This window comes from Oncorhynchus mykiss, chromosome 3 (assembly GCF_013265735.2).
Source record: "Oncorhynchus mykiss isolate Arlee chromosome 3, USDA_OmykA_1.1, whole genome shotgun sequence".
Taxonomy (NCBI): domain Eukaryota; kingdom Metazoa; phylum Chordata; class Actinopteri; order Salmoniformes; family Salmonidae; genus Oncorhynchus; species Oncorhynchus mykiss.
This window is the reverse complement of record NC_048567.1, coordinates 72,015,445-72,037,806: the sequence shown is the minus strand read 5'-3', so window position 1 is coordinate 72,037,806 and position 22,362 is coordinate 72,015,445. Positions and strand designations below refer to the sequence as shown.

The 22,362-nt window shown below is 44.6% G+C and overlaps 1 protein-coding gene across 6 annotated transcripts in view; it reads left to right on the top strand.

Annotated features, from left to right (window-relative positions):
• Positions 1-22,362, top strand: part of LOC110520523 (guanine nucleotide exchange factor DBS) — a 103,819-nt gene that overhangs the window by 76,707 nt on the left and 4,750 nt on the right. For 2 of the 6 annotated variants that reach the window (XM_036975080.1, XM_036975083.1), the window contains exons 12-27: positions 4,000-4,191; positions 6,055-6,214; positions 7,512-7,576; positions 7,710-7,783; positions 9,416-9,482; positions 11,075-11,190; positions 11,305-11,374; positions 11,492-11,584; positions 12,333-12,425; positions 14,948-15,073; positions 15,965-16,186; positions 17,090-17,182; positions 17,342-17,420; positions 17,536-17,629; positions 21,274-21,359; positions 22,182-22,268. In XM_036975080.1, the coding sequence (XP_036830975.1) occupies positions 4,000-4,191; positions 6,055-6,214; positions 7,512-7,576; positions 7,710-7,783; positions 9,416-9,482; positions 11,075-11,190; positions 11,305-11,374; positions 11,492-11,584; positions 12,333-12,425; positions 14,948-15,073; positions 15,965-16,186; positions 17,090-17,182; positions 17,342-17,420; positions 17,536-17,629; positions 21,274-21,359; positions 22,182-22,268 (1,717 nt within the window). The remainder of the gene's footprint in view (positions 1-3,999; positions 4,192-6,054; positions 6,215-7,511; positions 7,577-7,709; positions 7,784-9,415; positions 9,483-11,074; positions 11,191-11,304; positions 11,375-11,491; positions 11,585-12,332; positions 12,426-14,947; positions 15,074-15,964; positions 16,187-17,089; positions 17,183-17,341; positions 17,421-17,535; positions 17,630-21,273; positions 21,360-22,181; positions 22,269-22,362) is intronic. The other 4 variants (XM_036975085.1, XM_036975084.1, XM_036975082.1 and 1 more) reach the window with 3 other exon arrangements.

The following is a 22,362-nucleotide window of genomic DNA, read 5'->3' as shown; positions in this document are numbered from 1 at the left end:
ACTTTAAATTGTTTAACTTGGGTCAAACGTTTTGGGTAGCCTTCCACAAACGTCCCAAAATAAGTTGGGTGAATTTTGGCCCATTCCTCCTGACAAAGCTGGTGTAACTGAGTCAGGTTTGTAGGCCTCCTTGCTCGCACACACTTTTCAGTTCTGCCCACACATTTTCTGTAGGATTGAGGTCAGGGCTTTGTGATGGCTGCTCCAGTACCTTGACTTTGTTGTTCTTAAGCTATTTTGCCACAACTTTGGAAGTATGCTTGCGGTCATTGTCCATTTGGAAGACCCATTTGCGACCAAGCTTTAACTTCCTGACATGATGTCTTGAGATGTTGCTTCAATATATCCACATCACTTTCCTCCTCATGATGTCCTCTATTTTGTAAAGTGCACCAGTCCATCCTGCAGCAAAGCACACACACAACATGATGCTGCCTCCCCCGTGCTTCATGGTTGGGATGGTGACCCACTGGAATTGTGATACCGTGAATTATAAGTGAAATAATCTGTCTGTAAACAATTGTTGGAAAAATGACTTGTCTCATGCACAAAGTAGATGTCCTAACTGACATGCCAAAACTATAGTTTGTTAACAAGAAATGTGTGGAGTGGTTGAAAAACGAGTTTTACTGACTCCACCCTAAGTGTATGTTAACTTCCGACTTCAACTGTACACACATATATTGTATATACACACACAGACTGTATGTACACACACACACACACACATATATAGTACCAGTCAAAAGTTTAGACACACCTACTCATTTTCTACATTGTAGAATAATAGTGAAGACATCAAAACTATGAAATAACACTTATGGAATCATGTAGCAACCAAAAAAGTGTTTTTATCAAATCTAAATATATGTTACGATTGAGATTCTTCAATGTAACCACCCTTTGCCTTGATGACAGTTTTGCACACTCTTGACATTCCCTCAATGTGCTTCATGCTGCTGCAGAGGATAAGTTCATTAAAGGTACCAGCCTCAGAAATTGCAGCCCAAATAAATGCTTCACAGAGTTCAAGTAACACACATCTCCACATCAACTGTTCAGAGGAGACTGCGTGAATCAGGCCTTCATGGTCGAATTGCTGCAAAGAAGCCACTACTAAACAGTCCCTCCAGGTTTTCGCAATTTTTGGTGTGATTTCTGAGGCCAAAACTGCTTGATTTTGCGGCAGCTTTTCTGAAATTCTGGGATACATTTTGCGATGTTTTTTTCACGTTAATTTCATATACAGATAAATAAATAAATAAATAAATAATAAAGTAGTAATAATCTTTCTAATAAGTTGACTTCAAAATACTTTAGATTGTGATTTTTTCTGAAGGGGTCGTAAGGTTAGAATATGTGATTTTTTCTGAAGGGGTCGTAAGGTCAGAATATGTGATTTTTTCTGAAGGGGTCGTAAGGACAGAATATGTGATTTTTTTCTGAAGGGGTCGTAAGGACAGAATATGAGATTTTTTCTGAAGGGGTCGTAAGGACAAAATAGGCATTTTTTTTTCCAGAAAGATCTGTATTAGCTTTTGTGATCCATATTAAGTTTTACAGAGAGTTTATAACGGCAAAGCTGACAAATTACACTCAGTGCTTTGAGCAGTACTCTCCATAGACAGACTGGGGAAAGCAGAGAGCCGACCACCCTACTAAAGCCAAGGTTAGACTGGGGAGAGCAGAGTGCCGACCACCCTACTAAAGCCAAGGTTAGACTGGGGAGAGCAGAGTGCCGACCACCCTACTAAAGCCAAGGTTAGACTGGGGAGAGCAGAGCGCCGACCACCCTACTAAAGCCAAGGTTAGACTGGGGAGAACAGAGTGCTGACCACCCTACTAAAGCCAAGGTTAGACTGGGGAGAGCAGAGCGCCGACCACCCTACTAAAGCCAAGGTTAGACTGGAGAGAGCAGAGTGCCGACCACCCTACTAAAGCCAAGGTTAGACTGGAGAGAGCAGAGCGCCGACCACCCTACTAAAGCCAAGGTTAGACTGGGGAGAGCAGAGCGCCGACCACCCTACTAAAGCCAAGGTTAGACTGGGGAGAGCAGAGCACCGACCACCCTACTAAAGCCAAGGTTAGACTGGGGAGAGCAGAGAGCCGACCACCCTACTAAAGCCAAGGTTAGACTGGGGAGAGCAGAGTGCCGACCACCCTACTAAAGCCAAGGTTAGACTGGAGAGAGCAGAGTGCCGACCACCCTACTAAAGCCAAGGTTAGACTGGGGAGAGCAGAGTGGCGACCACTCTACTAAAGCCAAGGTTAGACTGGGGAGAGCAGAGTGCCGACCACTCTACTAAAGCCAAGGTTAGACTGGGGAGAGCAGAGTGCCGACCACCCTACTAAAGCCAAGGTTAGACTGGGGAGAGCAGAGTGGCGACCACTCTACTAAAGCCAAGGTTAGACTGGGGAGAGCAGAGAGCCGACCACCCTACTAAGCCAAGGTTAGCGGAGTTAAAGTTTGAGTAAAACGACACTCACCTTGATTCTTTCAGAGCTTACCACAGTCTTCCATGCTACCACTTCAGTCACAGTGGTCTGCCGCTGCTGTGGGAACTGTTCTGACATTCTCATATGCTTTGCTGATTCAAAGTGACTGTTGACTGTTGAATTTCTCCAGTTTACAAAAACATTTAGATTTTTTTTTTGTGCGCTCGTTAGCTGTTATTTTTGTTGGCAAATGAGATTGATTTCTGTTCATTGTACTGCCTATCAGCCATCAACAATCACCCATCATCTTCGCACGTGAATACGCTGACTGGCCAGGGGGAAAAACTTTGTTGGATTGGGCCATTTTCCATGGTAACAGTGCAGTAATTGGTCAAAATTACGAACCCGCTTTTGATTGGACCCTTTTATGCGCTAAAAGTGTGGGGATTGGTCAAAATTGCGAGCTCTCGCATAATATGTGCTGATTGGTTGATTTTGAAATGGAATTATGCGATGACAGAATCACGGAATCCTGTAGGGACTGACTAAAGGACACCAATAATAAGAAGAGACTTGCTTGGGCCAAACACACAAGCAATGGACATTAGACTGTTGGAAATATGCCCTTTGGTCTGATATGTCCAAATTTGAGATTTTTGGTGTGTCTTTGTGAAACGCAGAGTAGGTGAACGTATGATCTCCACATGTGTGGTTCCAACCGTGAAGCATGGAGGAGGAGGTTTGATGGTGTGGGGATGCTTTGCTGGTGATTTATTTAGAGTTCAAGGCACACTTAACCAGCATGGCTACCACAGCCTTCTGCAGCGATACACCATCCCATCTGGTTTGCGCTTAGTTGGACTATAATTTGTTTTTCAACAGGAGAATGACCAAAAACACACCTCCAGGCTGTGTAGGGGGTATTTGACCAAGGAGAGTAATGGAGTGCTGCATCAGATGACCTGGCCTCCACAATCACCCAACCTCAACCCAATTGAGATGGTTTGGGATGAGTTGGACCGCAGAGTGAAGAGAAAGCAGTCAACAAGTGCTCAGCATATGTGGGAACTCCTTCAAGACTGTTGGAAAAGCATTCCAGGTGAAGATGGTTGAGAGAATGCCAAGGGTGTGCAGAGCTGTCTTCAAGGCAAAGGGTGGCTACTTTGAAGTATCTCAAATATAACATATATTTTGATTTGTTTAAAACTTTTTGGTTTACTACATGATTCCATAGATTATTTCACAGTTTTCATGTCTTCACTATTATTCTACAACGTAGAAAATACAAAAATAAAGAAAAACCCTTGAATGAGTAGGTGTGTCCAAACTTTTGACTGGTACTGTACACATATGTACTGTATATATATATATATATATATATATATATATAAACCTCTATATATACATACATACACACACACACACACACACACACACACACACACACACACACACACACACACATATAAAGTCACTTATAAAGACTCTCTCTCTCTCTCTCTCTCTCTCTCTCTCTCTCTCTCTCTCTCTCTCTCTCTCTCTCTCTTTCTCTTTCTCTCTCAGGCTGCTAAGTGGTGTGGTGATGGCCTCTACCTGCTGGCCTCCCAGCCCGTGGACAAGTGTCAGTCACATGAAGGGGCGGAGTCAGCGCTGCAGGAGATGGAGCGTTACCTAGATACGGCGGGACAGAACAAACTAACTGATCCTAGCTCCATCTACAGTGATTACAAGACAGTGCTCAACCAGGACTTCAGGGTAAGGGGATCCAGCTCTCTGACATGAATCCATGTCTGGATATCACTAAAATCTGTCATCATAACGTCCATAAGTCAACGCAAAGAAAAGAAAAGAAACAGCTGTCAACACCTGTGTGTGTCCTACAGTAATGTTGCTCCTTGGTCCTCTGCACTACTCTCTCCTTTCCTCTTCTCTCCTCCTCTCATCTCCCCCTTTCCTCTCCTCTCATATCCCCTTTCCTCTCCTCTCCTCCTCTCATCTCCCCCTTTCCTCTCCTCTCATATCCCCTCTTTCCTCTCCTCTCATCTCCCCCTTTCCTCTCCTCTCCTCTCCTCCTCTCATATCACCTTTCCTCTTCTCTCCTCTCCTCCTAATCATATCCCCTTTCCTCTCCTCTCCTCTCCTCCTCTCATATCACCTTTCCTCTTCTCTCCTCTCCTCCTCTCATATCCCCTTTCCTCTCATCTCCTCTCCTCCTCTCATATCCCCTTTCCTCTCTTCTCCTCTCCTCCTCTCATCTCCCCCTTTCCTCTCCTCTCATCTCACCCTTTCCTCTCCTCTCATCTCCCCCTTTCCTCTCCTCTCCTCTCATATCCCCTTTACTTTCCTCTCCTCTCCTCTCCTCCTCTCATCTCACCCTTTCCTCTCCTCTCCTCTCCTCCTCTCATCTCACCCTTTCCTCTCCTCTCATATCCCATTTCCTCTCCTCCTCTCATCTCCCCCTTTCCTCTCCTCTCATCTCACCCTTTCCTCTCCTCTCATATCCCCTTTCCTCTCCTCTCCTCTCATATCCCCTTAATTTCCTCTCCTCTCCTCCTCTCATCTCACCCTTTCCTCTCCTCTCATATCCCCTTTCCTCTCCTCTCCTCCTCTCATCTCACCCTTTCCTCTCCTCTCATCTCCCCCTTTCCTCTCCTCTCATATCTTCTTTCCTCTCCTCTCCTCTCCTCCTCTCATATCCCCTTTCCTCTCCTCTCCTCCTCTCATCTCCCCCTTTCCTCTCCTCTCATATCCCCTTTCCTCTCCTCTCATATCCCCTTTCCTCTCCTCTCATATCCCCTTTCCTCTCCTCTCATATCCCCTTTCCTCTCCTCTCATCTCCCCTCTTTCCTCTCCTCTCCTCTCCCCCTTTCCTCTCCTCTCCTCCTCTAATCTTACCCTTTCCTCTCCTCTCATATCCCCTTTCCTCTCCTCTCCTCTCCTCTCATATCACCTTTCCTCTTCTCTCCTCTCCTCCTCTCATATCCCCTTTCCTCTCATCTCCTCTCCTCCTCTCATATCCCCTTTCCTCTCTTCTCCTCTCCTCCTCTCATCTCCCCCTTTCCTCTCCTCCTCTCATCTCCCCCTTTCCTCTCCTCTCATCTCACCCTTTCCTCTCCTCTCATCTCCCCCTTTCCTCTCCTCTCCTCTCCTCTCCTCCTCTCATCTCACCCTTTCCTCTCCTCTCATATCCCCTTTCCTCTCCTCTCCTCCTCTCATCTCACCCTTTCCTCTCCTCTCATCTCACCCTTTCCTCTCCTCTCATATCCCCTTTCCTCTCCTCTCCTCTCATATCCCCTTTCCTTTCCTCTCCTCTCCTCTCCTCTCATCTCACCCTTTCCTCTCCTCTCATATCCCCTTTCCTCTCCTCTCCTCCTCTCAACTCACCCTTTCCTCTCCTCTCATCTCACCCTTTCCTCTCCTCTCATATCCCCTTTCCTCTCCTCTCCTCCTCTCATCTCACCCTTTCCTCTCCTCTCATCTCCCCCTTTCCTCTCCTCTCATATCCCCTTTCCTCTCCTCTCCTCTCCTCCTCTCATATCCCCTTTCCTCTCCTCTCCTCCTCTCATATCCCCTTTCCTAACCTCCTCTAATATCCCCTTTAATTTCCTCCTCCCTCAGGACCAAATAGAGAAAGTCTTTCAGAAACAGGTATCCGTGCAGGAGATGTTTGAGAAGAGGATGGTCAGTCTGAAGAAGCTGGCAGCCAAACAGACCAGGCCAGTCCAGCCTGTGGCCCCAAGGCCTGAAGCCTTCATCAAGTCCCCACTCTCCTCGCCAGGTGAGCCCCGACATATCACATGTCCTTATATACCATCACTCCTTACATACCACCAGTCCTAACATACCACCAGTCCTAACATACCACCAGTCCTAATATACCACCAGTCCTAATATACCACCAGTCCTAATATACCACCAGTCCTTACATACCACCAGTCCTTACATACCACCAGTCCTAACATACCACTAGTCCTAATATACCACCAGTCCTTACATACCACCAGTCCTTACATACCACCAGTCCTTACATACCACCAGTCCTAATATACCACCAGTCCTTACATACCACCATTCCTTACATACCACCAGTTCTTACATACCACCAGTCCTTACATACCACCAGTCCTAATATACCACCAGTCCTTACATACCACCAGTCCTAATATACCACCAGTCCTAACATACCACCAGTCCTAACATACCACCAGTCCTAATATACCACCAGTCCTAATATACCACCAGTCCTAACATACCACCAGTCCTTACATACCACCAGTCCTAACATACCACCAGTTCTAACATACCACCAGTCTTAATATACCACCAGTCCTTACATACCACCAGTCCTTACATACCACCAGTCCTTACATACCACCAGTCCTTACATACCACCAGTCCTTACGTACCACCAGTCCTTACATACCACCAGTCCTAACATACCACCAGTCCTAACATACCACCAGTCCTAATATACCACCAGTCCTAATATACCACCAGTCCTAACATACCACCAGTCCTTACATACCACCAGTCCTAATATACCACCAGTTCTAACATACCACCAGTCCTAATATACCACCAGTCCTTACATACCACCAGTCCTTACATACCACCAGTCCTTACATACCACCAGTCCTAACATACCACCAGTCCTAACATACCACCAGTCCTAATATACCACCAGTCCTAATATACCACCAGTCCTAACATACCACCAGTCCTAACATACCACCAGTCCTTACATACCACCAGTCCTAATATACCACCAGTCCTAACATACCACCAGTCCTAATATACCACCAGTCCTTACATACCACCAGTCCTTACATACCACCAGTCCTTACATACCACCAGTCCTTACATACCACCAGTCCTAACGTACCACCAGTCCTAACGTACCACCAGTCCTTACGTACCACCAGTCCTTACATACCACCAGCACTCTGTCCTCACAACAACAGTCCCGACATAGAGTTAATGCTCTTTTAACTGGAACAGTCAATGTATATTTAGATACGTGTATAGTGTCAATTTCCCACCTCATGTCCGCACCTCTCTCTTCCTCTGCGCCATAGCAAAGAGAGTGCTGGAGAAGAGTTGCTCAGAGGGAGACTCTGTGAATGGGGTCAGCAGTGGAACAGTAAGTAGAGGTTCCTCTTACTTTGGTCAGTCTTTTACTGTGGGGTAGTATTGTCATACCAGTAGTATATATGTTAAATGAGACACTAGCTCCAGTCATTTCAGTAGATCCTCATCCTATCCTGTGTTCTCAGGTGGAGGGCCAGCTACAGAGCAGCAGAAGTACCTCACTGTCAGAGGAGGACGAGAACCTGGCCATCCTCAGAAAGTAAGTTCTGTCTGTGTTCTGTCAGCTGTGTTGATGTATGATGGCTAGTGTCTTCGTTATGTCTGACCATCTGTCTGTATTGAGTCTTTGATGTTTCTCTGTATTGTGTTGTTTTCTCTGTGTTGTGTTTCACCCCATAGAAATAAGAATGATAAAGGCTCCCTAGTCATCTGGTGTCTGTATCATGTATGGCCTGTGTGTAAGCTATAGCATCTGACCCGTCTATATTATTATAATATAATTATGTCTGACCAGTCTATATTATTAGAATATAATTATGTCTGACCAGTCTATATTATTATAATATAATTATGTCTGACCAGTCTATAAATTATAATATAAATATGTCTGACCAGTCTATATTATTATAATATAATTATGTCTGACCAGTCTATATTATTATAATATAATTATGTCTGACCAGTCTATATTATTATAATATAATTATGTCTGACCAGTCTATATTATTATAATATAATTATGTCTGACCAGTCTATAAATTATAATATAATTATGTCTGACCAGTCTATATTATTATAATATAATTATGTCTGACCAGTCTATGTTATTAGAATATAATTATGTCTGACCAGTCTATATTATTATAATATAATTATGTCTGACCAGTCTATATTATTATAATATAATTATGTCTGACCAGTCTATATTATTATAATATAATTATGTCTGACCAGTCTATATTATTATAATATAATTATGTCTGACCAGTCTATAAATTATAATATAATTATGTCTGACCGTCTATATTATTATAATATAATTATGTCTGACCAGTCTATATTATTAGAATATAATTATGTCTGACCAGTCTATATTATTATAATATAATTATGTCTGACCAGTCTATATTATTATAATATAATTATGTCTGACCAGTCTATATTATTATAATATAATTATGTCTGACCAGTCTATAAATTATAATATAATTATGTCTGACCAGTCTATATTATTATAATATAATTATGTCTGACCAGTCTATATTATTAGAATATAATTATGTCTGACCAGTCTATAAATTATAATATAATTATGTCTGACCAGTCTATATTATTATAATATAATTATGTCTGACCAGTCTATATTATTAGAATATAATTATGTCTGACCAGTCTATATTATTATAATATAATTATGTCTGACCAGTCTATATTATTATAATATAATTATGTCTGACCAGTCTATATTATTATAATATAATTATGTCTGACCAGTCTATATTATTATAATATAATTATGTCTGACCAGTCTATATTATTATAATATAATTATGTCTGACCAGTCTATATTATTATAATATAATTATGTCTGACCAGTCTATATTATTAGAATATAATTATGTCTGACCAGTCTATAAATTATAATATAATCATGTCTGACCCGTTTAGGGAGGCAAAATTCCGGTAACTTTCCCAGAATTCCCAGTTTTTCCAAAAACACAGTGGGAGGATTCCGGATTTCCTGTTTATTCCCTCTCAATCCCGGGAATCTTCCAACTGGGATTCCTGGAAAACCTAGGAATTTGGAGAAAATTACCAGAATATTGCAACCCTAAACCTGTCTAAATCATGCCTGACCTGTCTATACTCTGTCTGCTATGTCACTCTGTAGACATGTAATGAATGAGCTACTGGAGACAGAAAGGGGGTACGTGGAGGAACTGCACTGTGTCCTACAGGTGTGTATCCCTCTCCCCTGAACCATGTGAATCCTCAATCCCTCTCCCCTGAACCATATGAACCCTCAATCCCTCTCCTCTGGACCCTATGAACCCTCAATCCCTCTCCCCTGGACCATATGAGCCCTCAATCCCTCTCCCCTGGACCATATGAACCCTCAATCCCTCTCCTCTGGGCCCTATGAACCCTCAATCCCTCCCCCCTGGGCCATATGAGCCCTCTCCCCTGGACCATATGAACCCTCAATCCCTCTCCCCTGGACCATATGAGCCCTCAATCCCTCTCCTCTGGGCCCTATGAACCCTCAATCCCTCTCCTCTGGGCCCTATGAATCCTCAATCCCTCTCCTCTGGGCCCTATGAATCCTCAATCCCTCTACCCTGGACCATATGAACCCTCAATCCCTCTCCCCTGGACCATATGAACCCTCAATCCCTCTCCCCTGGGCCATATGAGCCATCTCCCCTGGACCATATGAACCCTCAATCCCTCTCCCCTGGACCATATGAACCCTCAATCCCTCTCCCATGGACTATATGAGCCCTCAATCCCTCTCCTCTGGGCCCTATGAACCCTCAATCCCTCTCCTCTGGGCCCTATGAACCCTCAATCCCTCTCCTCTGTGCCCTATGAACCCTCAATCTCTCTCACCTGGGCCATATGAGCCATCTCCCCTGGACCATATGAACCCTCAATCCCTCTCCCCTGGACTATATGAACCCTCAATCCCTCTCCCCTGGACCATATGAACCCTCAATCCCTCTCCCCTGGACCATATGAACCTTCAATCCCTCTCCCCTGGACCATATAAACCCTCAATCCCTCTCCCCTGAACCATATGAACCCTCAATCCCTCTCCCCTGGACCGTATGAACCCTCAATCCCTCTCCCCTGAACCATATGAACCCTCAATCCCTCTCCCCTGGACCGTATGAACCCTCAATCCCTCTCCTCTGGGCCCTATGAACCCTCAATCCCTCTACCCTGGACCATATGAACCCTCTCCCCTGGACCATATGAACCCTCAATCCCTTTCCCCTGGGCCATATGAGCCCTATCCCCTGGACACTATGAACCCTCTCCCCTGGACTCTGTGAACCCTCTATCCCTCTCTTCTGGGCCATATGAGCCCTATCCCCTGGACCCTATGAACCCTCTCCCCTGGACCCTATGAATCCTCAATCCCTCTCCCCTGGACCATATGAGCCCTCTCCCCTGGACCATATGAACCCTCTCCCCTCGACCATATGAGCCCTCTCCCCTGGACCATATGAACCCTCAATCCCTCTCCCCTGGACCATATGAACTCTCAATCCCTCTCCTCTGGACCATATGAACCCTCAATCCCTCTCCCCTGGACCATATGAACCCTCAATCCCTCTCCCCTGGACCCTATGAACCCTCTATCCTTCTCCCCTGTACCATATGAACCCTGTCATTCCTCTTCAGCTGTGTGCATCTGTCTAAGCATCTAAGTGTTCAGCTTACCCTCTCCAAATCATGACCTCAATCATTGGAGGCGCTGGTTCACAAAACTGACCTGAGATCTGTCTCTAGGTCATCTTAAATAATCTTTCTCTGTGTATTTCAGGGCTATGCCTCAGAGATGGACAATCCAGCCATGGCCAGCCTCATGCCCGCTCCTCTGCAGAACAAGAAAGATGTGCTGTTTGGCAACATGCCAGAGATCTACACCTTCCACAAGAGGTAAACGAGCGCCCCCCCCCCCCCTAGTGGTTAATAATGGTGCTTACACAGTGATAGAACTACTGTCATTGTACTAACTGACTGATCATCTCTCTGTTTCTTGTCATCTTCCAGGACCTTTCTGAGGGAGTTAGAAGAGTACCAAGGCTGCCCGGAACTTGTGGGTCGTTGTTTTCTGCTGAGGGTGAGGGATTGGAGATTGAACTGGGATATGTTGTGTCTAAATCACTAGTCTGATTGTTAAGCAGGGGTATTCCTCTCTTTTCTTTATTTTCTCTCTCTCTCTCTCGCTCTCTCTCAGATGACAGACCTGCAGATCTATGAGAAGTATTGTCAGAATAAACCTCGCTCTGAGAGCTTGTGGAGACAGTGCTCCGACTGCACCTTCTTCCAGGTACACACCTTTTACACACCTCCCCTGAGGTACACACCATATCCTCTCCCCTGAGGTACACACCATACATACACACCTCCCCTAAGGTACACACCATATATACACCTCCCCTGAGGTACACACCATATATACACCTCCCCTGAGGTACACACCATATACACACCTCCCCTGAGGTACACACCATATCCTCTCCCCTGAGGTACACACCATACATACACACCTCCCCTAAGGTACACACCATATATACACCTCCCCTGAGGTACACACCATATATACACCTCCCCTGAGGTACACACCATACATACACACCTCCCCTAAGGTACACACCATATATACACCTCCCCTGAGGTACACACCATATATACACCTCCCCTGAGGTACACACCATATATACACCTCCCCTGAGGTACACACCATATATACACCTCCCCTGAGGTACACACCATATACACACCTCCCCTGAGGTACACACCATATATACACCTCCCCTGAGGTACACACCATATATACACCTCCCCTGAGGTACACACCATATATACACCTCCCCTGAGGTACACACCATATACACCTCCCCTGAGGTACACACCATACGTACACACCTCCCCTAAGGTACACACCATATATACACCTCCCCTGAGGTACACACCATATACACCTCCCCTGAGGTACACACAGACCCCAAAAAGCTTCAGGCCTGAGTGGTTATTATTTCCTACTAATCTTTTCTCTCTGTTCTGGTCTGCACCAGGAATGTCAGAAGAAGCTGGAACATAAACTGGGCTTGGATTCCTATCTCCTGAAACCGGTCCAGAGGATCACCAAATACCAGCTCCTGTTGAAGGTATATCATCTATAAAGATCTAATATGCATTAGGGGACACAGCACCACTGCCTCACCCCTCTGCCCCTCATCCCCTATAGTCCAAACCCCATCAGCCCAGCTCCATCCTCTCTCCTTCACTTCCTCATGCCTTAAAGCTGAAATCCCTAAAGGGGGGACAGCACCACTGCCTCACCCCTCTGCCCCTCATCCCCTATAGTCCAAACCCCATCAGCCCAGCTCCATCCTCTCTCCTTCACTTCCTCATGCCTTAAAGCTGAAATCCCTAAAGGAGACGCAGCACCACTGCCTCACCCCTCTGCCCCTCATCCCCTATATGCCAAACCCCATCAGTCCAGCTCCATCCTCTCTCCTTCACTTCCTCATGCCTTAAAGCTGAAATCCCTAAAGGGGACACAGCACCACTGACTCACCCCTCTGCCCCTCATCCCCTATAGTCCATACCCCATCAGCCCAGCTCCATCCTCTCTCCTTCACTTCCTCATGCCTTAAAGCTGAAATCCCTAAAGGGGACACAGCACCACTGCCTCACCCCTCTGCCCCTCATCCCCTATATGCCAAACCCCATCAGTCCAGCTCCATCCTCTCTCCTTCTCTTACTCATGCCTTAAAGCTGAAATCCCTAAAGGGGACACAGCACCACTGACTCTCCCCTCTGCCCCTCATCCCCTATAGTCCATACCCCATCAGCCCAGCTCCATCCTCTCTTTCTCATGCCTTAAAGCTGAAATCCCTAAAGGGAACACAGCACCACTGACTCACCCCTCTGCCCCTCATCCCCTATAGTCCATACCCCATCAGCCCAGCTCCATCCTCTCTCCTTCACTTCCTCATGCCTTAAAGCTGAAATCCCTAAAGGGGGGACAGCACCACTGCCTCACCCCTCTGCCCCTCATCCCCTATAGTCCATACCCCATCAGCCCAGCTCCATCCTCTCTTTCTCATGCCTTAAAGCTGAAATCCCTAAAGGGAACACAGCACCACTGACTCACCCCTCTGCCCCTCATCCCCTATAGTCCATACCTCATCAGTCCAGCTCCATCCTCTCTCCTTTACTTCCTCATGCCTTAAAGCTGAAATCCCTAAAGGGAACACAGCACCACTGACTCTCCCCTCTGCCCCTCATCCCCTATAGTCCAAACCCCATCAGCCCAGCTCCATCCTCTCTCCTTCACTTCCTCATGCCTTAAAGCTGAAATCCCTAAAGGGGACACAGCACCACTGACTCACCCCTCTGCCCCTCATCCCCTATAGTCCATACCCCATCAGCCCAGCTCCATCCTCTCTCCTTCTCTTACTCATGCCTTAAAGCTGAAATCCCTAAAGGGGACACAGCACCACTGACTCACCCCTCTGCCCCTCATCCCCTATAGTCCAAACCCCATCAGCCCAGCTCCATCCTCTCTCCTTCTCTTACTCATGCCTTAAAGCTGAAATCCCTAAAGGGGACACAGCATCACTGTTCTCCCAGGCATCTGTGTTCTTATTTTTGTTTTGTTGATGAAAGAAGCATCCAGCATCGTGGAGGGAAACGAGTTGCAGTACATATTCTGATGTTCTATCGCCAGCGTGATGATGTCAGATGGGGAAAAGAGTTGCAGTACATATTCTGATGTTCTATCGCCAGCGTGATGATGTCAGATGGGGAAAAGAGTTGCAGTACATATTCTGATGTTCTATCGCCAGCGTGATGATGTCAGATGGGGAAAAGAGTTGCAGTACATATTCTGATGTTCTATCGCTCGTGATGATGTCAGATGAAAGAAGAGTTGCAGTACATATTCTGATGTTCTATCGCTCGTGATGATGTCAGATGAAAGAAGAGTTGCAGTACATATTCTGATGTTCTATCGCTCGTGATGATGTCAGATGAAAGAAGAGTTGCAGTACATATTCTGATGTTCTATCGCTCGTGATGATGTCAGATGAAAGAAGAGTTGCAGTACATATTCTGATGTTCTATCGCTCGTGATGATGTCAGATGAAAGAAGAGTTGCAGTACATATTCTGATGTTCTATCGCTCGTGATGATGTCAGATGAAAGAAGAGTTGCAGTACATATTCTGATGTTCTATCGCTCGTGATGATGTCAGATGGAAAAGAGTTGCAGAACATATTCTGATGTTCTATCGCTCGTGATGATGTCAGATGAAAGAAGAGTTGCAGTACATATTCTGATGTTCTATCGCTCGTGATGATGTCAGATGGAAAAGAGTTGCAGAACATATTCTGATGTTCTATCGCTCGTGATGATGTCAGATGGAAAAGAGTTGCAGAACATATTCTGATGTTCTATCGCTCGTGATGATGTCAGATGGGGTAAACTGTGTTGGTTGTTTGCAGTAACTTCTTTGTTGTTGTCATGTCCCAAAGGGACGTGGTAGTTTCCCCAATTAAGGATTCTAGCTTTGTTGTCTCAAACATTAAAATATTTAGGTCCATATTAATGTCCTTTGTACTTTGTTCTTTATACACCATTCCATTACCGACCTAAAACGTCAATGTGTGTCTTTGAATTGTAGGAGCTGCTAAAGTACAGTAAGGGCTGTGAGGGGTCAGAGGCCCTGCAGGAGGCGCTCACCTCTATCCTGGGAATCTTGAAGGCTGTCAATGACTCCATGCACCTCATTGCTATCACTGGATACGATGTGAGTTTATCATCGCTCAACTTCACATTGTATGAAATGTACTGCATATTGTATGAAATGTACTGCATATTGTTATGAAATGTACTGCATATTGTATGAAATGTACTGCATATTGTATGAAATGTACTGCATATTGTTATGAAATGTACTGCATATTGTATGAAATGTACTTCATATTGTATGAAATGTACTGCATATTGTTATGAAATGTATTGCACATTGTTATGAAATGTACTGCATATTGTATGAAATGTACTGCATATTGTATGAAATGTACTGCATATTGTATGAAATGTACTGCATATTGTTATGAAATGTACTGCATATTGTTATGAAATGTATTGCATATTGTTATGAAATGTACTGGATATTGTATGAAATGTACTGCATATTGTCATGAAATGTACTGCATATTGTTATGAAATGTACTGCATATTGTATGAAATGTACTGCATATTGTATGAAATGTATTGCATATTGTTATGAAATGTACTGCATATTGTATGAAATGTACTGCATATTGTATGAAATGTACTGCATATTGTTATGAAATGTATTGCATATTGTTATGAAATGTACTGCATATTGTTATGAAATGTACTGCATATTGTTATGAAATGTACTGCATATTGTATGAAATGTACTGCATATTGTTATGAAATGTATTGCATATTGTATGAAATGTACTGCATATTGTATGAAATGTACTGCATATTGTATGAAATGTATTGCATATTGTTATGAAATGTACTGCATATTGAATGAAACATATTCCTTTCATGGCGTCAACATCACATTATATCAGATATGTCAATATTACATGAGTCAGCAGCACCATAGCTTATGATGGCACATTAACTTTCTCCTGACCTGTGACCCCTCTTCTGATAGGGTCACCTGGGTGACCTGGGCCGGCTGCTGATGCAGGGGTCATTCAGCGTGTGGACGGAACACAAGAAAGGTCACGCCAAGGTCAAGGACATGGCCCGCTTCAAGCCTATGCAGAGACACCTGTTCCTGCACGAGAAAGCCCTGCTCTTCTGTAAGAGACGGGAGGAGAACGGGGAAGGCTATGAGAAAGCCCCCTCCTACAGCTTCAAACAGTCCCTTAGTGTGAGTCTGTCTGTCTGTCTGTCTGTCTGTGTTGTGAGACTGTCTGTCTGTCTGTCGGTCTGTGTTGTGTGTCTGTCTGTCTGTCTGTGTTGTGAGACTGTCTGTCTGTCGGTCTGTCTGTCGGTCGGTCGGTCTGTCGGTCGGTCGGTCGGTCGGTCGGTCGGTCTGTCTGTCTGTCTGTCTGTCTGTCTGTCTGTCTGTCTGTCTGTCTGTCTGTCTGTCTGTCTGTCTGTCTGTCTGTCTGTCTGTCTGTCTGTCTGTCTGTCTGTCTGTCTGTCTGTCTGTCTGTCTGTCTGTGTTGTGTGTCTGTCTGTGTTGTCTGTCTGTCTGTCTGTCTGTCTGTGTTGTGTGTCTGTCTGTGTTGTCTGTCTGTCTGTCTGTCTGTCTGTCTGTCTGTCTGTCTGTCTGTCTGTCTGTCTGTCTGTCTGTCTGTCTGTCTGTCTGTCTGTCTGTGTTGTGAGACTGTCTGTCTGTGTTGTGTGTCTGTCTGTGTTGTCTGTCTGTCTGTCTGTCTGTCTGTCTGTCTGTCTGTCTGTCTGTGTTGTGTGTCTGTCTGTGTTGTCTGTCTGTCTGTCTGTCTGTCTGTCTGTCTGTCTGTCTGTGTTGTGTGTCTGTCTGTGTTGTCTGTGTTGTCTGTCTGTCTGTCTGTCTGTCTGTCTGTCTGTCTGTCTGTCTGTCTGTGTTGTGAGACTGTCTGTCTGTGTTGTGTGTCTGTTTGTGTTGTGTGTCTGTCTGTGTTGTGTGTCTGTCTGTGTTGTGTGTCTGTCTGTGCTGTGTGTCTGTCTGTCTGTCTGTCTGTCTGTCTGTCTGTCTGTCTGTCTGACCAAGTGTTTGATATTGCAAGTGAGTTAAAATAGATGCTTTAGAAGGTAACATTTTCCAACACGGTATGCCCTCTACCAGATGAGTGCTGTGGGCATCACTGAGAACGCCAAGGGTGACAACAAGAAGTTTGAGGTCTGGTGCAACTCACGGGAGGAGGTGTACATTGTGCAGGTGTGTGACCAGCACTCAAACCCTGCCCATTCAACTGCTATAGATTACATGACAATGTATTTATTTTTTACAATGACACACAAATCACATCGGACTCTGTTTGGAATGTAACACATATATCTGCACTAACCAGTAATGGGTTTCATCGTTGTAATTCAGGCCCCGACGACTGAGGTGAAAACGACGTGGGTGAACGAGATCCGGAAGGTTCTGACAACACAGCTGGAGGCCTACAGAGGTAGACCTGGGGTCATATAGTATTTGTTTTCTTTCTAATACTTAGAGTGTATTATATTATAATTACATTGAGTGTTACATTGTTCAGTGCTCATGATAAGATGGGACTGTGGTAGATCTCCCTGCATGTCTTCCAGAAGCCAGCCAACAGAGGTCGTCAGACGGACTGTTCCAGTTCCCTCCTACCGCTGGAGAACCTGTCAGCCTCGGGTCAGTCATCTGACCCATATTGACCTAGCACTGACCCCCTCCCACACTTGTTCTATATCAAATCACATTTTATTGGTCACATACACGTGATTTGCAGGTGTTATTGAGGGTGTAGCGAAATGCTTGTTCTTCTAGCTCCGACAGTGCAGTAAATCTAACTAGTAATATCTAACAAATTCCACAACATATACCCAATGCTCAGTGAATGAGATACTGTAGAACAGTGTAGAAAACAGTATATACATATGAGATGAGTAATGTCAGATATGTAAACATTGTTAAAGTGACTAGTGTTCCATTCCATATTGACCTATCACTGACCACCTACCACACTTGTACCATATGGACCTATCACAGACCCTCTCCCACACTTGTCGCATATTGACCAATCAAAATACTTTAAAGTACTACTTAAGTTGTTTTTGGGGGTTTCTGTACTCTACTATTTATATTTTTGACAACTTTTACTTTTACTACATTCCTAAAGAAAATCATGTACATTTTACTCCATACATTTTCCCTGACACCAAAAAGTACTTGTTAAATTTTATATGCTTAGCAGGACAGGAAAATTGTCAAATTCAAGTATTTATCAAGAGAACATCCCTGGTTATCTCTACTGCCTCTGATCTGGCGGACTCACTAAACACAAATGCTTTGTTTGTAAATTCTGTCTGAGTGTTTGAATGTGCCTCTGGCTATCCATAAATACAAATTGTGCCTTCTGCTTTGCTTAATACAGTGGTTCCCAACCAGGGGTACTAGGTCCCCTGAGGGCACTGAGCCTATCCACAGGGGGTACTAGGACACCTGGGGGTACTGGGTCTATCCACAGAGGGTACTAGACACCTGAGGGTACTGGGCCTATCCACAGGGGGTACTAGGACACCTGGGGGTACTGGGTCTATCCACAGAGGGTACTAGACACCTGAGGGTACTAGGACACATGGGGGTACTGGGCCTATCCACATGGGGTACTAGGACACCTGGGGGTACTAGGACACCTGGGGGTACTGGGCCTATCCACAGGGGGTACTGGGACACCTGAGGGTACTAGGACACCTGAGGGTACTGGGCCTATCCACAAGGGGTACTAGGACACCTGGGGGTACTGGGCCTATCCACAGGGGGTACTAGGACACCTGGGGGTACTGGGCCTATCCACAGGGGGTACTAGGACACCTGGGGGTACTGGGCCTATCCACAGGGGGTACTAGGACACCTGGGGGTACTGGGCCTATCCACGGGGGTACTGGGACACCTGGGGGTACTGCGCCTATCCACATGGGGTAATAGGACACCAGAGGGTACTGGGCCTATCCACAGGGGGTACTGGGACACCTGGGGGTACTGGGCCTATCCACAGGGGGTACTAGGACACCTGGGGGTACTAGGACACCTGGGAGTACTGGGCCTATCCACAGGGGGTACTCGGTCCCCTGAGGGTACTGGGCTTATCCACAGGGGGTACTAGAGAAGTATCATGAGACCAATAGCCTGCTGGTAAAATGCACATGAGGGGGTACTTCAGGGGTCCCCCGGGCAGAGCAACATTCAGTTGGTGGTATAGAGTAACATTCAGTTGGTGGTACAGAGTAACATTCAGTTGGTGGTATAGAGTAACATTCAGTTGGTGGTATAGAGTAACATTCAGTTGGTGGTATAGAGTAACATTCAGTTGGTGGTATAGAGTAACATTCAGTTGGTGGTATAGAGTAACATTCAGTTGGTGGTATAGAGCAACATTCAGTTGGTGGTATAGAGTAACATTCAGTTGGTGGTACAGAGTAACATTCAGTTGGTGGTATAGAGTAACATTCAGTTGGTGGTATAGAGCAACATTCAGTTGGTGGTATAGAGCAACATTCAGTTGGTGGTATAGAGTAACATTCAGTTGGTGGTACAGAGTAACATTCAGTTGGTGGTACAGAGTAACATTCAGTTGGTGGTACAGAGTAACATTCAGTTGGTGGTATAGAGTAACATTCAGTTGGTGGTATAGAGTAACATTCAGTTGGTGGTACAGAGTAACATTCAGTTGGTGGTACAGAGTAACATTCAGTTGGTGGTACAGAGTAACATTCAGTTGGTGGTATAGAGTAACATTCAGTTGGTGGTATAGAGTAACATTCAGTTGGTGGTATAGAGTAACATTCAGTTGGTGGTATAGAGTAACATTCAGTTGGTGGTATAGAGTAACATTCAGTTGGTGGTATAGAGTAACATTCAGTTGGTGGTATAGAGTAACATTCAGTTGGTGGTATAGAGTAACATTCAGTTGGTGGTATAGAGTAACATTCAGTTGGTGGTATAGAGTAACATTCAGTTGGTGGTATAGAGTAACATTCAGTTGGTGGTACAGAGTAACATTCAGTTGGTGGTATAGAGTAACATTCAGTTGGTGGGACAGAGTAACATTCAGTTGGTGGTATAGAGTAACATTCAGTTGGTGGTACAGAGTAACATTCAGTTGGTGGTATAGAGTAACATTCAGTTGGTGGTATAGAGTAACATTCAGTTGGTGGTATAGAGTAACATTCAGTTGGTGGTACAGAGTAACATTCAGTTGGTGGTATAGAGTAACATTCAGTTGGTGGTATAGAGTAACATTCAGTTGGTGGTATAGAGTAACATTCAGTTGGTGGTATAGAGTAACATTCAGTTGGTGGTACAGAGTAACATTCAGTTGGTGGTACAGAGTAACATTCAGTTGGTGGTACAGAGTAACATTCAGTTGGTGGTACAGAGTAACATTCAGTTGGTGGTACAGAGTAATAGAGTAACATTCAGTTGGTGATACAGAGTAACATTCAGTTGGTGGTATAGAGCAACATTCAGTTGGTGGTATAGAGTAACATTCAGTTGGTGGGACAGAGTAACATTCAGTTGGTGGTATAGAGTAACATTCAGTTGGTGGTACAGAGTAACATTCAGTTGGTGGTACAGAGTAACATTCAGTTGGTGGTACAGAGTAACATTCAGTTGGTGGTACAGAGTAACATTCAGTTGGTGGTATAGAGTAACATTCAGTTGGTGGTATAGAGCAACATTCAGTTGGTGGTACAGAGTAACATTTAGTTGGTGGTACAGAGTAACATTCAGTTTGTGGTACAGTAACTGACAAAGGTTGGGAACCACTGGCTTAATAATTTAAGGAATGTGAAATTATTTATACTTTTACTTTTGATACTTAAGTTTATTTTCGCAATTACATTTTCTTTTGATAAGTAAGTATATTTAAATCCAAATACTTTGACTTTTACTCAAGTAGTATTTTACTGGGTGACTTTCACTTTTACTTGAGTTATTTTCTATTAAGGCATCTTTACTTTTAGTCAAGTATGACAATTGGGTCGGGGAGGTACTTAGATCCAGACTGATTGTGGAGAAGACACTAACGTCCGTGGGCATGACATAGCGTTGGGCCGGAACAAGGAGTCTGGGTAGCCAAGCAACTTGTCTTCGCCTCTCTTGCACCAATGAGAAGGATTTATTTTCCAGTCTAGTATGTCTAGTATAAATCACATGGTTCTGGGTTTTGTGGGTGCAGGATTGATCATAGTTATAACCTGAACACAACATGTTGTGTACCCTCTGTGGGTTGCAGTGTGTTTCTGACTGTTTCATCCTCCTGTTTCCCCTAGTTCATTTAGAAGAGGGGAGAGGAGCATGAAGGTGAAGAAGGGAGAACCCAGCAGCCCCGACGCTAACTCCTCCCCAATAACCAAAGGTGAACAGAGAGGGGGGGTGGGAGGGTAGGAGCGTCAGCTGTATAACGCAAACCCAGCTCAGAACACCACCTTTCAACTGGGTCTAATGCTAAATTCAGCACTATTTTTTTACTCTCACCTGTGTCTAACACTTGTCACTTTCCTAAAGCTTTCCTTGTTAATCTAAACAACACTACCTTCTGACTTTTACACTTTCCTAAAGCTTTCCTTGTTAATCTAAACAACACTACCTTCTGACTTTTACACTTTCCTAAAGCTTTCCTTGTTAATCTAAACAACACTACCTTCTGACTTTTACACTTTCCTAAAGCTTTCCTTGTTAATCTAAACAACACTACCTTCTGACTTTTACACTTTCCTAAAGCTTTCCTTGTTAATCTAAACAACACTACCTTCTGACTTTTACACTTTCCTAAAGCTTTCCTTGTTAATCTAAACAACACTACCTTCTGACTTTTACACTTTCCTAAAGCTTTCCTTGTTAATCTAAACAACACTACCTTCTGACTTTTACACTTTCCTAAAGCTTTCCTTGTTAATCTAAACAACACTACCTTCTGACTTTTACACTTTACTAAACTTTGATTCTCCCTCTTTGATGAGATGACTAATCTTTCTCTTCACTTTCCCCTCTTACACCTTTTTCCCTATGTGGTCTCTTCTTTCTATTTTGGATGTCTTTCTCTTATCACTGCACTTTCTATCTTTCGCTCCCTTTTATTATGACTCGCATGCCTCTTCCTGTCACTCTTCTGTTTCTCATCCCACTCGCCTCTCCTTCCTGCCCTCTCTACCCTGCTCCTCTCCTTCTCCTGGCCCAGACGGGGCAGTGACCAGTCCTACCTCAGACAGAGCAGCAGTGGCTAAAAAGCGTTTTACCTTGCAGGGCTTCAGCAACTTCAGTAAAGGTAATAGCACTATCTCGCCACCAGGGGCTGCCATAGTACTTTATGTTACCACATCAGCACTGTAGCCTACAACATGAAAAAAATGGCATGCTTC